General features: G+C 36.4%; 1 protein-coding gene across 3 annotated transcripts in view; it reads left to right on the top strand.

The window, feature by feature from the left end:
* The window catches only part of LOC123685995 (homeobox protein dve-1), a 64,353-nt gene that overhangs the window by 28,076 nt on the left and 19,112 nt on the right, over positions 1-17,165 (top strand). The window contains exons 1-2 of one of the 3 annotated variants that reach the window (XM_045625897.1): positions 1,250-1,339; positions 2,439-2,631. In XM_045625897.1, coding sequence (XP_045481853.1) covers positions 1,298-1,339; positions 2,439-2,631 — 235 coding nt within the window. In that variant the 5' untranslated portion in view covers positions 1,250-1,297. Of the gene's footprint in view, positions 1-1,249; positions 1,340-1,549; positions 1,936-2,438; positions 2,632-17,165 lie in introns of those variants that run through there. The other 2 variants (XM_045625898.1, XM_045625896.1) reach the window with 2 other exon arrangements.

Genomic DNA, 17,165 nt, shown 5'->3' with positions numbered 1-17,165 from the left:
ATGAAATCAGGATGTGCCGCACTTTAAACTGCGAGTTAGTAGCGATTTGGATTGCACGCGTAATTGGTTGGAATATTAACGAGTTAAATATACTTAGAATGAATTTCGAGAATGATTACATTAATACATGATTTATACTTGTGTCAAGACGTAATATCCATCTCGTGGACAATTAACTAAGGATCTATTTAATACAAGCAATTTTTTGCGTAGGGTATAACTTTGAGGAATTCTGATGGTTTTTGACCCCACTTAACCCAGATTAAACGCGTTCACGAGTCGCAGAATGCAGGTCCGGGCTCTTCGAATTTTTGCTCATCAATCATTAGAAAAAAATTTCTATCTGAAGAGGCTATTTTATATTAAAAAAAATTTTGTTCTATTTTTTCAACATCAATATAGGTAGAATAATTTGATGAAAAAATAGATCTATAAATATCTAAACAAAGTTTTGAAAATTCGAATAATTAATATTTTTATCAACGCCAAAATGAAGTGAACTATTCTAGTTATTTTGAGAGTTATTTCCCACATAGGAAGGTATTTAGGGCATTTGAATCAACATGTTAATGTATAATGTTGATTATTTACGTCCCTACTATGGTAATCTGTTTGAGGTTATAATTTATTATAACCTCAAGCAGTTTGCCACAGTAAAAATGTAAATAATCAAAGTGATCTTCACAATGAAAAATTATGGAATAAAAATATCTTCAAAAGAAATAACGGTTGAATAAGTTATGAAAACAAAAAATTCATCACACTTTGAGGTAATTTGAAATTTAAACCTATTGTTCCGATTATGGAATCGCATGTCTCATAATCGAATAATTCACAGGGGATCAAAATTTATCGAAAAAAATAATCGGTCCAATGCAAGTAATATTAATATTCATTTATATTTTCCTGGGTTTATACCTACATGTTGATTCAAAATCTGCGCAATCAATGACAAACTAACGAATGCTGAAATAGCTGCATCGAATTTTTCTGTTAAAACAGTGCTAATGGAAACAGATTAAAGGATTTACACAGTTGTTTTCAGAATTTCGATGTATCCCGACTCTCCTAGTTCTCTATGAGCTCTCTCAAATGCTAACACGAGTTAAAAGAAATATTTATGTCCTGTTTAGGCTCTATTCTTGCGAAGGATACAGGTAAAAACTTTTCAGAATCATGTAAATCGACCTGTATAAAAAATCTTTTGAAAAAATATTAGCTATTTTTCTGATATCTTCAGTTTTCTAAAAAAATATTTATGTTTCACTCTTAACATGTCAGTCATTCAAGACTCAAGATGTCGGCAAGTGTATATGCTTTTTGGAGCTATGTGATTAAGGTAAATAAATAGTGAAGAAGTCAAACACAATTTGTCAATATTTGTAACAAAAATGTGGTGAACTCGATACACTGTATGATTATAATGTGATGTTGCATAAATTATGTTAAATCCAAAAAATGGTCTACACGTATCGAGTATGAAAGAATCTTCGAGTAAATCTGTTTCAAAGTCATTTACAGAGATTACTTTCGAAAGTGAATTTCTGAGTATGCTGGTAAAACTGCTAAACGAATTATTTATGAAAAATATCGATTATCTCACAGCGAATAACAAACTTCCAATGTGAGATTTCTTGAAGATGATAACTACGCACAAAAAAATGTAAACAAGATTCTGCAAATGAACTAACATTTCAGATCATGTTCAGATAAATCATGTATTTTGTCATGTGTCATCTCCATCAGTTTCTGTGTCTGCGTCAACGTCAACGAAGAATGTAAACATAAACAATAAAAATGGGAACAACGGTTCTAACAAAAAGGAAAATCATCAACCATGGATCTCTGTAGTACACAAGAGGAACAAACAACAATCCCTTACTATTTTTGTAGAATATCAGTACTCGTGAGACAATAATGTCAAAGGAGGAATCCGTAAGCGGATATTATAGATTTTAATATTAAAAATTACCTACATAAGAGATTTTAATTTCAGAAATTTTCTGAACTATTGGTGGAAGGAGACATATTTTATTTTATACAACCTTAAGAATCATTTTTTTATTTTATAGCTGTGAAAACAGTTATTCTAGGGATAACTCAAAGTTTGTTTTCTGAATTTATTCACAATGAGTACTTGTTGAATTTGAATAAACTCTTTCATTATTATTCCTATAGAAATTTGAGTTCAAACAGCTTTCAGCCTTCAATCCTTATTTGATATGTAGCCCCAAATTCAGTTTTGAATGTCTTTATGTTATAATTGTTAAATTGTACACTCTTGTTGCCACATTTCCACTGAACTGAAAACTAATCGAACAAGAAAATTTGACCATGGTTGAGTTTTCGTTCATCCAACTCCGACAGCTCATGCTGAATCCGATCCTGGTAAAATAGCAATACAGATTAATTTTAATCGTTTGATTTATTCGTTGCAGAGTCAGGCGTTAGCTTTAACAAGGAATTGCAAGTCGCCGACTTATACTACAACCCCTGCGACAAACGAAATATCAAGCCGAGAATCGGCTGAGAAGCCACCTACACCACCTTCTTGCATACCAGCACCACTTGATGCTACAGTATCGCCATCTCCTATCAAAGAAGATTTCGATTCTTCGAGGAACCCATCAGGTGAGTCATTATTTTTATTGGAGAATCTTTGAAATCGTTTGGGAAAAAAAAATTAAACCACTATGATCTATTGAACAGGTGGAATTTTAGGGTTGACAGTCTTGCAGAGCATTTCTCAGAAACTATTAGAACTATTTACATAATATTTATTATGAATATTATGTCCTCTTCATGATTATCTGGATTAAATTTCAATTTGATAAATTCAGTTGACGAGTTAACTAAAACAACGACAAAAAAACAATTTTTGTTATCAACGTTTATGACAGATATATTATTTTGTTGAGGTCTGCAGACTTCAATATCAAAATTTGAAAACTATATATTTTAGAGAATCTGAAATTGAATTCAAATATCGAAACTGCAGTTGAAATTACGGATTCCAAATTCTGAATTTCCGATATATAATTCAATTTTGCTTGAAATGGAGATATTCTCTTTTACAGAGAGAATGATCAAAAAGAGATATCATTGAAAACTTTGTCATCGAGTCCCACAGGTGTAATTGTCATGTCAATTACAATTTAATCAACAACTTAAACGATGGGTGGCCAGCACAGTTTGTAATTTTTTCATATGATGCATTTGATTAGGAACATATGAAAAACCATGCAACCAATCTATTTTTTTTTTCTGATTTCAATTCAGATATAATTTATAATTGATACTTTCTGTGGTTATTTTTTTCACAGACACGTGCTAATTAAATTTATAATGATAATCATTATAATTGTGGATCTAAATGAGGTATTGGAATTTTCTTTTGCAACAAAAAGTACTCAGATGCGTTATTCGTATCGAATTATTCAACCATGAAAACTAGTTGCTCTTGAAAATGTATATGTTCCCAATATCAGCATCTGCGAATGCTTTTTCAAAAATTCAATTGGAATTACTCATTCCTCTAATTTGTTTTGATCATAGTTTAGTTTTTTCGTCATTTTGCCAATTTCGGTATTTCAATCATCTAGAAAAAAAATCATTGGAAATAGTACGAGGAATTTAAACAACCTCCTTCTTCATTAGAATGTATCCTAATTATTAGGAATGCCGAAGTGTTATGAAACAGAAAGTATGAAGGTTGTTCATATTGTTGACCAAAACTTATTCCTTAAATTATTGTACAAAAGCTTAACATTTGACTGCTGAGACATAACCATTTTATTGGACTATAAATCTTGCATTGGATTCATTGCAATTGAAGTCTATATTGTGGAGCTTGCATGCTGCCTTCAAGCTGCAGTTTTCTGTTCAAATATTAATCTATTAATAGAGATTTATTGACCGCTTTTTCTGAATTTCTGCATTGCTATGTAAATATAAATGAATTTATTGCTTCAAGAATAATGAGAATTTAATTACACAGCTATAAGCTTCTACTCGGCTTAATGGAATTTATTACTTATCGCTGTATTTATCTGAATTTTTTCTGGGAACAAAATAGGTGTCTTAATGAATGTTAGTGGTTGTATTGTGAGATTTTGATATACACGTACCGAACTGTGAGCAATTGATTCTGTCATTTGCTCTTTTCATTGAAAAACATTTCGACAATAAGTTATCCGACTTGCACGTTCGTGTATGGCGGACTTTATTCGAATTTAATAATCGAATAATATTTATGCGCTTTTGGATATTCACTAAGAATAATCGCGTGAACGCACGAAACATTTTGGAACTCAGTTTTTGAAATCGAGTAGTCTTGTATCAACTTGCAATGTCTGGTAATTTGAGTTTTTCTTAGAGAAAAAAAGATGAGAAGATGAAGGTGGTTCGATAAGATTTTTGAAACTTTCAACAAATCTCGACCGATTTTGAATACACTCAACAGAATATAGAGCTTCAAAACTTCAATTGAAATTGTAAACTAAATTCCATAATTTTTGGCTAGAAAAATAAAAATTTTGAAGATAGAATAGTGTTTCGAATTGGAAATAGCACAAATTGAAGTTCATTTTATGAAATTATCACAGGTTCAGACTTCTAAATTGTACATAGACTGGTTCAAGATCAACTTTAGACTGCTCTCAAGTCATACTTTTTGTGACGGTCAAATCTTCGCGTGTGTGGCGAATTTTGAATTGAATTTATTGAATTATATTCATCCAGTTGTTTCTTGACATAATCTGTCCGACAGTGAGGTGTTACGGCAAGAACTCACGTCAAACGAATAAGTTTGACGTGAGTTATCTGTCAGATCGATATACAAGCGAATTCATCTCCTGCCTAAGGGAGCCCTCAAGCCAACAGCTTATAATATAAATTATGGAGTACGGATATTTCAATCGGATCAAGTAATCCGGCCCTCACCCTGTGTTTATATTTTCAACGACAACCCTCCTTCAAGGAAAAGGAGCTAATCGTTTTTAATGACTAAGTGGAGAAATTCCCGAAATCTGGTATGGACTAAATGGGAACGAGGAGCGACAATCCAGCCGGTGGAAAAGTTGCTTGGAGTTCGATGTCACCGCCATCAGGATTAGGTACATCAACGAATAATCGGAGAATGTAGAACGTCAGATTCGACAAGAATTAGTCCGGTCATTGTTCAAGATGAACGGTGAGTTTTTGCGCTGCTCAACGTCGGCCAAAAGGATTCAGAGATTCAGGGGCGGTACCATACCTTTTGATGTATCCTCGGAAATGTTCAGATTAAACCACACAAGGTTTGAGAATGTTTTAAAATGCTCAAATTATTTCCACGTCCACACCGTCAATTCTATAGCTCACACACTTCAGAGATCTTCCCTGTTTACTTCCTAAGCTATCAATATGAACAACTTATCCAGGGTTGAAGACCTCGCATCCATATTGATTTTTTTACCTCAAAAGAGCGTTGAAAAGGGAAAAAATTGTCTCGGTATGTTTCAACCACTTTGAATTTCAAAGGGAGTGACAATCCATCGACAACACCCTTAAGATTCCAGTATTTATCTATGTACAATACATTCTTTTGTGATAGAGCAAGAGAAAAAATTATCAACTTCAAACAACAAAGCATGTGTGCATGTTCTCAGTATTAGCAGAAAAAATGCATCTTACATTTCAAGAGCACAGATAAAAACCTCAGCAAAAACTGTCTCCCCGTATAGGTGCAGTGACTGGTTTGTGTATTTGTTTACAGAATAAGCTGGCATATTTATATTGAAGGGCTTCCTCTTCATCCAAATAAAATCTTCTTCGTCCTTTTACTTTGCCAACGGTTGACGATTTTATAATTAAATCTGAAAACATAATAGAAAAGAGCCAGAAAGGAGTAATAAATGTTTGTTTCCATTATATTGATTTGAAGTTAGCGACCAATGGATAGCTTAGAAACCACCATGAAATTTATAAATTGGATAAGTTTCTACCAAATGGTCAATTGTTTCTTCTACACCACCCTCACATAGTGGGCTATCAATAGAATGCCATTTGGGCAGTCTTAAGTCGATTTAAAACACACCAAATTTTCCTAGGAAGATTGAAACCTAGAACTTCCTCTGAAGGAGCAACGATTAGACTTTTATTGAAGACTTTACAAGAACTCCATTTCGAACGTCAAATTTCCTTGTCAGTTTCATTAGATTGAAGGAAGGTATTAATCCACAAAGGTTTGCGTGACTTTAATCTGACAGTTCTTATATTTGGGGGGTAACATATAATTGGAAATAAGTTCGTGTAGAATTTTCCCAAGATTTCTTGACTGAGACCTGTCTACGAATATGAGGCGCAAGTTTATGTGATAGCATTGGTAACCAATGTAAAGGTGCAGATCTAATAGTTCCTCTGATAAATTTCATTGGAACGTTGAGCTGTGCATCAATTTTATGAACATGAGCACTATTGAACCAAACAGATCAACAGTATTCAGCAGCAAAAGAAACCAAGGCAAAAGCTGCCTTACGAAGAGTGCTGGTATCAGCACCTCATGAAGAAACAGCCAATTTTTGAAGGATATTATTCTTCGACTTCAATTTCAAACGTAAATTTTCCATATGGCCCTTGAAATTCAAAGAAGAATCGAGTTCAACTCTAAGAAATTTGGGAGTATAATTATGATTCCAGACGGTATTGGTCTTTTTTTTGGAGATGTTAGAGTTTAATTTCATATTCGCCTTGTTGTCCACTTATATTCCTTATAGGTATTGTATTGAGGGAGATGGTGAAATGATGTTATTTTCAATTTGGGTTGTTGGAGATTTGAAAATAAGGTTGAAGCCGCCATTTGTGGAACCTAGTTTTTCCACGCTAAATTACTATTGTGTTGTCAGCGTTCTGTAGAAGGAACAGATATCATTTATGATATTGATGAAAATCGTTGGACCAAGTATAGACCTCTGTGAAACACCAGCGGTTACTATGAATCCAGTTGATTTGAAACCAAAACACTGAACCCTAAGATAAGAAAATAATCATTTTATGGGTATGCACGCCACTGGGCCTTGTTTCGAGTGAAGCTCTCATTCGGCCACTCATTACGAATGACTCAATGTCATCTACGCATACTGCCCTCGCAAAGGACAGGGAGAAGACAGAATATAATCCGTTTCTGCGTTTTCGTGACGCACTTTTTGCCGTCATCCAGCAGTTTTTTCACAAGAATCCAAAGGCATGCCATCGAAGAACCACCGTCTGCGTGGCATACAGGCCAAAGCGTCTTACACAACAGCTTATTTCTATCCACTTTCTTATTAGCTTTAGACTTGTTAGTCTAAAGTTTTAATTCGCAACTTGCAAAGAGTGGAGAGGTGGAAGGAGGATTTCGAAAGAGCCGTAAACTCCAGTTACGGGATGAAGGGTCTTCGAACCCGCAATACTGTTTACAATAAGTCCCTGGCTGTGTTTTGCCCTGCCCTTCGCGCTAGCTAATACGATTTCATGCAGGATTTACGATGAGATTTAAACTAGTTCTCGGGATTCCTATAGCTCAACGTCTTGCTCGGGTAATATCACCTTTGGGTTCCACTGACATGGCCAGAAAAGGTGCTCGCCTAATATCTGTTTAATTATTGCAAACCAAATGAAGCTTTCGTTCTTCACGTGTCACATTTACCGCCCTTTTCGTTCTCTGAACTAACAACAAGTGGTCAGTGTTATGCTGAAAAATTAGGAAGCACTGAGGTGAGGGCAGGAACTGTATGTCTAAGGTTTCAATTGGCGCATTTCAATCAGCTGAATAAATTATCTCTTATTTCATATGTCATTTATTCATTTGCTCCAGAGTGAAAATGTGGATAAAACTGAAAAATCCTCAACAGATGGATAACAGATGTTGAAATTTGAGAGACCCTTCATATAAAAAAGTTTTTTGAACATCGAGATCTGATCTTAAACATTCTGATGTTTCAAGTCTGTATCTTTCTTCCAAAAGATTTGGCAGCCTCGAGATTTTTTTTTTAATTTCAGTTTACAACCTATAATTTCTGAAATGAGGAACTAATTTTCGAACTGCAAGCATTTTCGCGATTTACGTAATCAAATTGAATAATGAAAAGGTACAAAACTTCCATGAAGGAACTTTTAATTTTTCTTGAAAAAAATTCCTCCGATATAAAAAGTTTCATTTTCATTTTCAATTCGACTGATTAGGGATCGTCAATTCTAACACGGCTTACCGATTTTGCGTAGACCCCACAGTTTTGGAGAAATTTCAACTCGAAATATGGGAAAAAACAGTATAAATTGAATTTCTATTCAACATTCGTTATATTTCCTAAAATATTTGTCATAGACCCCTTCTTTTTGGTTGAATCGATCAACTGTAATTCTATTAAATTGGGATAATGAAACACCGGATTTCTTAACTAATATATTGAATTTGGCTGTACAAGTTATGTGTTTACAAGGTAACAGCTACGAGCGTACTGAAATATGGTTTCCCAATTTCCTGGGGATGTTAAGCGTCGCTTTGGATTTTGCATACCAAAGCGCAATCCAGGTCCCTGATTGGTCCACGTCTTCGTTCCTTGCCCTTAGATGTGACTTCAGGATGACCATATGTAGCGACAATGTGGCGCCAAGGATGCTCTTGTTCTATTTTTAGCCCTCGCTGTACCTGCTGGGGTTGGTTTTTCGACCTAAATGCGTCTTTCTGAATATTTAACTGCCCGTAAAGTTTGCGTGAAATTCACTTGACGCAACACCCCTCAAATGAAAACGTTTCTCAAAGATCGAGTTCTCATCTGTAACATAGTGAGGTTTCAAGAGCGTAGGTAGCTAATGTTCAGAAGAAGTGCCAGCTTCTAGAAAATTAACAATTTTTTCTTTGAAAATTTCAGATTATTACCTATAATTCATGAAATAATGGACTAATCGCCTCACTATAAGCATTTACGTGATCTACGTTATCGAATCAATCCTCGAAGTTTTATGGGATTATAACTACTTGATTAACGATTTAATCAATTTATTTGTACATTTTATTTTGCCCATGTGAAATTGACATAGCTTGATTAATCGATTCACGTAAAAACACACAGAATCTGAGTGAAATCCGATGGATAGAGCGTGAGAATCGAAAATACACAAAGAAAAAAAAAATTCTTATTTACTCGCTTTCATAACAATAGCAATAAACAGGTTTAATGAAACCTACGAAACATCCAGAGAGAAACTGGCGAAGATGCACGTATACCTGGAACGTAGCCCAACTTGCGTCATGTCCACACACAGTTTTAATCCACCGGTACGTGCTTATCTCTTCGTATCATTCATCTATTTGTTTTTGCCACAATCGCGTCGCATGGATTTCTGTTGAGTCGATCCACAATCCCCAGGGAACTCTAACAAACGTAGGCGAATCAACTTTATGTTGTAGGTAGGAGATACACACCTCGATTCCCATAGGATCAGATCGATTCTGGAGGCCATTGTCACGGACCAAGTGAATGAATGCATTGCACTAGTTTTTATTTGATACAACCTGAGGGTCACAGTAGGAATGTCTGCATTACATTCATCACCGAAAAACACTGCGATTTTTTAGAAATGGCTATCTGCCTCTGCCATGACAAGTTGAACCCCAACAAGAAGTTTTTTTGTTTACGCTCATTTTAAATTGTTTTTTTTTCCATGAGCAACCTCTGCAAACCGTTTGAAAGAATGAAATGTTAACAGTTTTCGTTTGATGAATTCAAAAATTGAGTACATAGTTCATATCGGCAACTGATTTGGATGAAACTTTAACCAGTTTATGTGATCTCGTGCCAATTGAAGATGCTCAGTTTGATGATATCTGAGAAGTTCTGGACCTGTTGCAGGTCTGTATAGTCGTAAATTAGAATCTGAGAGACTTCGTCTTACGTTTACTTGACGTTCCTCCATCAATCGATTTCAAACTTCAACTGCAGTAAGATGGCCATTTCGAAGACTTGTGGATACCAAGATCTGTCATCCCTCAACGATGTGCACTGTCTTCTTCCACATCCAAGCCTTCTGGTCAGTTTGTCTATCTCCTGATGTCTTGTCGATATTCTTTGGACTGTAGATAGGCTAACATTCATTCTTCTAGCAACAGATCTTTTGCTCAGCTCATTTTCAATAATTGCCACTATTCTCGCTCAATCTTCAATTGGTAAACTCATTTTATGAAATTGTTTCTTTCAGAGAGTGGAAAACAAACTTTTCAATGACTTAAGTTGAACGCAACTGCTAAACGATGGATTTATCGTGAATAGTTATTCGAAGATGGTTTCTTTCATCTAGTTTTTCAACCCATATGTCTACATTTTGCGCATAATCAGTTGATTTCCTAATGAAATATAGATGGAGAACAAAATATTATTGAATCAATTTGAACACTTATATATATTGGAAAAAGAAACCATTGTCTTCAATACTTCTGTCTTTTTTTAGAAAATCGACGTTCATTTTTCACGACCCCAATCTCATATTTACTTTTTTATTATTGGCTTTTATTCTCAGGTCAATTCACCTCGTATTGGTTTTCTGTAAGCCGGTGCAGTCATTTTATTTTGCATAATGGTGTCTTTTATAAGTCTCAATAAATCCAATTGTCTTTGTATACCTTAATTTTAATGTCCATTTTTCCATCTTCAGGTCGTCTGTTATTTGTCGGTTGCTCTTTAACATGGATCTTCTTTCTCTAATGATCTTACTGGACAATACCTACAATAACTCCGCAGAATTAAAGATTAGAGACTTACTGTGTTTACCTTTAGGGGGACACAATTGAACTCAACTACGGATTCTTTATCAGTATATTGGACCTTGAGTATCTAAATAGAATTCTACATGAGTAATTCTACAAAAGTTCAGACAATCCATCGATCACCCTCTGTGTTGGAAGGGCAGTTACTGCATCCTCTAGGTCTTTAATTTTGTGTGAAAATCTTCTATTCTGGTCGACTAGTCATTTCTCTATTAGCTGTTTGTCAGCTTTTTCATGTAGTAGCTCATTTGGTTGTTTGTGAAGCTTATTAAGTGGAAGTCTTATAAGTGTTCTGAGTGCTGTTCTCTCTTCAATTTTCTATATTCCTCAATACCGAGTCTGCAACATTTACATATAGGGGATGCCCATATTCTAGGATTGGTCTACAGATGGTTTAGTGAATTTTGGTGAAGTTTTTCAGACCAACTCCTTGTTTGCGTTTGTTTGCTTGTGATCAGCTGCTTGCAGGGTAAAGACGGAAGGGATTTCTGCCTCGCAATGTGACTGAAGACGAAAAATGTTCATTACTATAATCCCAAGCGCAGATAATTGCATTGCATTGCATTGCAATCATAGGGATATCCCGGCCATGCTTCCACGTCGACGGTCAAACCAAATATTCACGGTTCCAAGGTCATGCTTAGTATTCGGTGAGACCAGCTCGGCGTAGTGTATTATGGGTTGTTAAAACCAACTGAAACAATCACAGGCGATCGTTATCGAACGCAATTGATGCTTTTGAGCCGAGCATTGAAAGACAACGGCCTTAATAGAACGAGAGACATGATAAAGTGATTTTACACCATGACAATGCTCGACCCCATTTTGGGAAAGTGGTCAAGACATACTTGGAAACGTTGAAATGAGAAGTCCTACTCCACTTGCCGTATTCTCCAGACGTTGTTCCCTCGGATAATCACTTGTTTCGACGAAAAGTACACTGCCTGGCTGACAATCACTTCCGGTTTTATGAAGATGAAAAAAATTGGATCAATTTGTGGTTCGCTTCAATAGATAACAAGTTTTTTCAACGCGGGATTCGTACGCTGCGCAATAGATGGGAGAATGTGGTGGCAAGCCATGGACAATACCTTGAGTCATGAATGTATAACAAGTTTTTCACAATAAAACCTCGAAATACGCAGAATTCGAGATCTCGAGTCTTGAAAATTATCCGTTTCCACGTATTTCCTTTCGATACCTATTATGCTTGCGTCTAGAAGGGCACAATTTAGCCTTATCGTTAGATGCAACTTTCACCCTCAATAGTCCTTATAGGTCGACATAAATCAGTTTCGCGAAAAATCTCCAAGGTACCTTATTGGGACCGAGCTGCTCAAAGGGTTGTCATCACAATGACTTTCGCTGGAAGTGGTTTCCAAGAAATGCAATCGATACCGCTGATACTGTCGAGCTTAATTTGCGTCTGGATTAAGTTGACGTGATTCCAACGAAGAGATGATTATCATACCTCTCATCTCACTGAATTTTTTCAACACAATAGGTGATAAAAATGAAGCTTCGCGTTTTGTCGAGGTCTTTTTTAATGATGCGAATCTCTTGGTTGATCACATTGATTGGTATGCCAAGTTCAAACGTGGTGGAATGAACACCGAAGACGGCGAAAGCAATGGACGCTCGAAAGAGGCTGTCACCGAAAAAATCAAATCAGTTCACAAAATAATTTTGAATGACCAAAAAGTGAAGTTGATCGAGATAGCAGACATTGTGAAGATAGCATCTGTACGTGTACATCATATCATTCACGAATATTTGTACATGAGAAAGCTATGTGCAAAATGGATGCCGCGCGAGCTCACATGATTCTGAGCAGTGTTTGATGCTGTTTGAGTGCAATGAACCTGAATTTTTGCGTCGATATGTAACAATGGATGAAACATGGCTCCATCATTTCACTCCGGAGTCCAATCGACAGTCAGCTGAGTGGACTGCACACGATGAACCGAATCCAAAGCGAGGAAAAACACAACAGTCAGCTGGCAAGGTTATGGCATCAACAGCGATTATTACATAGCGTTATTGATTCGTTTAAAAAATGAAATCGTAAACAACGGCCCTATTTGAAGACGATAAAGGTACTATTTCATCACAATTACGTTTGCTGGAAGTGGTTTCCAAGAAATGAATCGATTCCGCTGATACTGTCGAGCTTATTCTGCGTCTGGATTAGGTTGACGGAATTCCAACGAAGAGATTGTTTATTCCTGAGAAACGTAGATAACACGCACCACTAGCTGAAGCAAATCCTCCAAGGAGAATTAATCTCTACATTATTCGGATTAGCTGAGAGAGAGACAGAGAGATAGACCGGGTTGGAGATTCCGATTCGGAATCGAAGCGTGGGGAGTATGAGCGGTGAAGGGAGGAGTAGACGTTATAAGAAGAATAGAAACACCATCGTGTGGATTCATCATATCTCGAGATTAGCGCTAGCGTCTGATCCTTTTCAGTCCCAGCTTATGCGTCCCAAGGTGATCCCAGATCGACGGAGACTCCCGTTAATCTTCCACGACGCGACAATAGCCGTGCCAGTGGCGTGCCTCACATTCGTCTCGTTCCGAACATACAGAATTTCGTCATTTTATACAGGGTGGCCACTTTTTCAATGGAATTCTATTGGTAACTTTTAAACCATAAGAGTTAGAAGGTCGGTCAAATGGAGAAAAAGTTGCATGCATAGAAGCATTATCAAGCAGTTCAAACAAATCGAGATTATCAGGGCCGGTTATTGAGATATCATAAGAAAAGTAAATTCTGTCATTTTGATTTTTCTTTTTTTCCCCACTTTATTTCAAATATTATCAAAAAATGTTACAGGAATTTTTTATTCGACAGTGAATTGTTCTCAATTTGACGTAATCAGATTTCGTATTCAACGTTTCGTGCTCTCTGGGCCACCCTCAACCTCATTTTTTTCAATACGGATCTGTATATTTTATGACACTTTTCGAAATAACTTTTAACGCTGAATTCAACGATATACTATACAATGTCATTCAGAGTTGATTTTCAGGTGATTTTGACCCTTATCCAAATTTCTTTGTCGAATAAAAAATTCCTGTAACATTTTTTGATAATATTCGAAATAAAGTGGGAAAAAAAGAAAAATCAAAATGACAGAATTTACTTTTCTTATGATATCTCAATAACCGGCCCTTATAATCTCGATTTGTTTGAACTGCTCGATAATGCTTCTCTGCATGCAACTTTTTCTCCATTTGACCGACCTTCTAACTCTTATGGTTTAAAAGTTACCAATACAATCCCATTGAAAAAGTGGCCACCCTGTATACGTACAACTTTGCTTCCGTCGTTTTTTTTTCGAAATTCGAGGCTTGATTGTGAAAAACTGGTTATAAATTTATGATTCAAAGTATTGTCCATCGCTGACCACTACTCTCTCCCATCTTTCAGGCAGCGTACGAATCCCGCGTTGAAAAAACTGGTCATCTTTTGAAACGATCCACGAATCTATCCAATTTTTTCACTTTTCATAAGACCGGAAGTGCTGGAGGGAGCAACGTCTGGAGAATACGCAGGTTGGGGTAGGACTTCCCATTCCAACGTTTTCAAGTATGTCTTGACCACTTTCGCAACATCGGGTCGAGCATTGTCATGCTGTAAAATCACTTTATAATGTCTCTTGTTGTATTGCGGCCGTTTGTTTCTCAATTCTCGGCTCAAACTCATTAGTTGCGTTCGTTAACGAACGCCTGTGATTGTTTCAGTCGGTTTTAACAACTCATAGTACGCTACGCTGAGCTGGTCCCACCGAATACTGAACATAACCTTGGAACCTGAATATTCGGTTTAGCCTCGACGTGGAAGCATGGCTAGGATATCCCCATGATTTTCTGCGCTCAGGATTATCGTAATGAACCCATTTTCCGTCTCTAGTCACAATGCGATGCAGAAATCTCATCCGTCTTTGCCTTGCAAGCAGTTGTTCACAAGCAAACAAACGCCGTTCAACATTTCTCGGCTTCAACTCGTACGGCACCCAATTTCCTTGTTTCTGAATCATTGCCATGACTTTCAGGCGATTTGAAATGGCTTTTTGCGTCAATTGTTGCGCTATGCTGATCTTCGACGACAAAATCACCACTCTCGGCACGTTTTTTCACTGATAGCGGCCTCACCATAGGTATTTGAGAGCATTCGATGAGCCTCAGCCGCAGATTTCTTGCTATTAAAGCAGAAAATTGAAACCTCCCACAAATGAGGGGAATTTGGCTCGTAAGCTGACATGTTTAAACGAGAATAACTTTATCAAATCAACTTACATTTCGATGGGGTTATGTTTTCAAAATTCTAATCTTATTGTATGACATCTACGGTCTATTTACTTCGATTACCACTCATCGCTACAGCCATCTAATGCAAAACGGCGGAAGCAAAGTTGTACACCTAATATATTATTCATCGATTTTCTTGACAAAACATTCTCAAATACAAATTGTAAAATCCTCCTTGCTCCTTGTAGCAAATCGATAAAAACCATGGTCAAATTGAACGAATTGTTCTAAAATCACGAAAGAAAACATTTAATGAAAAAATTCATTATATTATACAACTTTTTTTCATCTCCTACAAAGCCTCCGTCGAGTTAGGTCAGTTTGTGAAGATGCTCACCGCAGTGGTAAGCGAAACTTCACCGCGCTAATAAAGGCCCGAATTTTTCAATTCTGTCCAACATTTGTTATTTCATTTTCGTCCCCTTTCTAATATGATGTTTATCAAGCATTAATGCAGCATATCGTAATTTTCAAGGGTCCAACAATAAAAGGGGACACAACATGATACTATAACACCGCAACTTGTATTCTTAATTTCATCCAGCTCCCTATACCAGCATTTATCTATTTCCTGAGTTTATCCTTTCAATCTAAAACTAAAACACAATGCGACATTGTTCAATTGACAATATGGATATTTTTAAGCCACATTGTATATCAACGCTGATTAACTTAATGACTAAATTTTCCAATATTTCTTTGTTATGTAGCTAGATTTCATTCTGCGACAAATCTTCGAATGACGACAAGTTGTCGGAAAATTATCCTTGGCTTCTACTGGAAGTTGATGATTATCATAAAATGACTCTCGTTCAATTTTTTTTTTCACACAATAGGTGATAAAAATGAAGCTCCGCGCTTGCCGAGGTCTTTTTTAATGATGCAAATTTCTTGGTTGAATTCTTGATCACTGATGTAGTGTAATTGAAAATTTTCTGTTAGTATGCCTATGTTTCTTCTTTTTCCGCTGCTAAAAAGTCAGCATTCTACACTATTAGGCCAATTGAAAAGTCCCCGGTCTGATGCACAGATGGCGGTGCAAGTATTAAATCCATATGATTTTTAGTTAGGACCAACCTTCAAACGATACGTGTCTAAATTTGACAGCAGTCCGACAATTAGTTCGTGAGATATTGCGTTGTGAGTGTAGCTACTGAATTTTTTCGTCGATATGTGACAATATATGAAACATGACTTCATTTCACTCCGGAGTCCAATCGACAGTCAGCTGAGTGGACTGCACACGATGAACCGAATCTAAAGCGAGAAAAAACACAACAGTCAGCTGGCAAGGTTATGGCATCATTATTCTGGAATGCGAAAGGTATAAAATTCATTGATTACCCCCAAAAGAACCAGACCATCAACAGCGATTATAATATAGCGTTATTGGATCTTTTAAAGGATGAAATCGTTAAAAAATGGCCCAATTTGAAGAAAAAAAGAAGCTGTTTCATCAAGACAATGCGCCGTGTCACAAATCAATGAAAACAATGGCAAAATTGCATGAATTGGGTTTCGAATTGCTTCTGCATCCACCGTATTCGCCAGATCTGGTCCCCTGCGACTTTTTCCTGTTCTCAGACCTCAAAAGAATGCACGCTGAAAAGAAATTTAGCGCCATTGAAGAAGTAATTGCCGAAACTGACTATTTTGAAGCGAAAGACAAGCGTACTACAAAAATGGAACACCCTGTATATTATGAAATTCATTCAGATCAGTAGACATAATTCTTCATTTTCTTTTTAACATTAGGGTTGCAATAGTTAAGCCTCAAAATGTACTTTCCCGAACGCATAACGTCTGATGTATCAAATTCCACCCTATATAATCCACCCTAGATTAAGAGAGAGACTAATCCAATGAATGATTCATAATTTTTCGGCTGTAAAAATCAGCTTTATCGGTAATCATTTACGCACCGTTAATACAAAATTCTTTAGGTGTGCGGCGCGAGCCTTGGAATTCAGGATAAGCTCCTCGTTTTTGTAGAAGCATATGCAGAAATTTCGTTCACATCGTCAATCGAAAGGATGCGAGGGTGTGCTGAAAAGGGATTGGTGAAC

The sequence above is a fragment of the Harmonia axyridis genome, chromosome X (assembly GCF_914767665.1).
Source record: "Harmonia axyridis chromosome X, icHarAxyr1.1, whole genome shotgun sequence".
Classification (NCBI taxonomy): domain Eukaryota; kingdom Metazoa; phylum Arthropoda; class Insecta; order Coleoptera; family Coccinellidae; genus Harmonia; species Harmonia axyridis.
The sequence above is the reverse complement of the archived record's forward strand: the minus strand, read 5'-3'. Positions and strand labels throughout refer to the sequence as shown.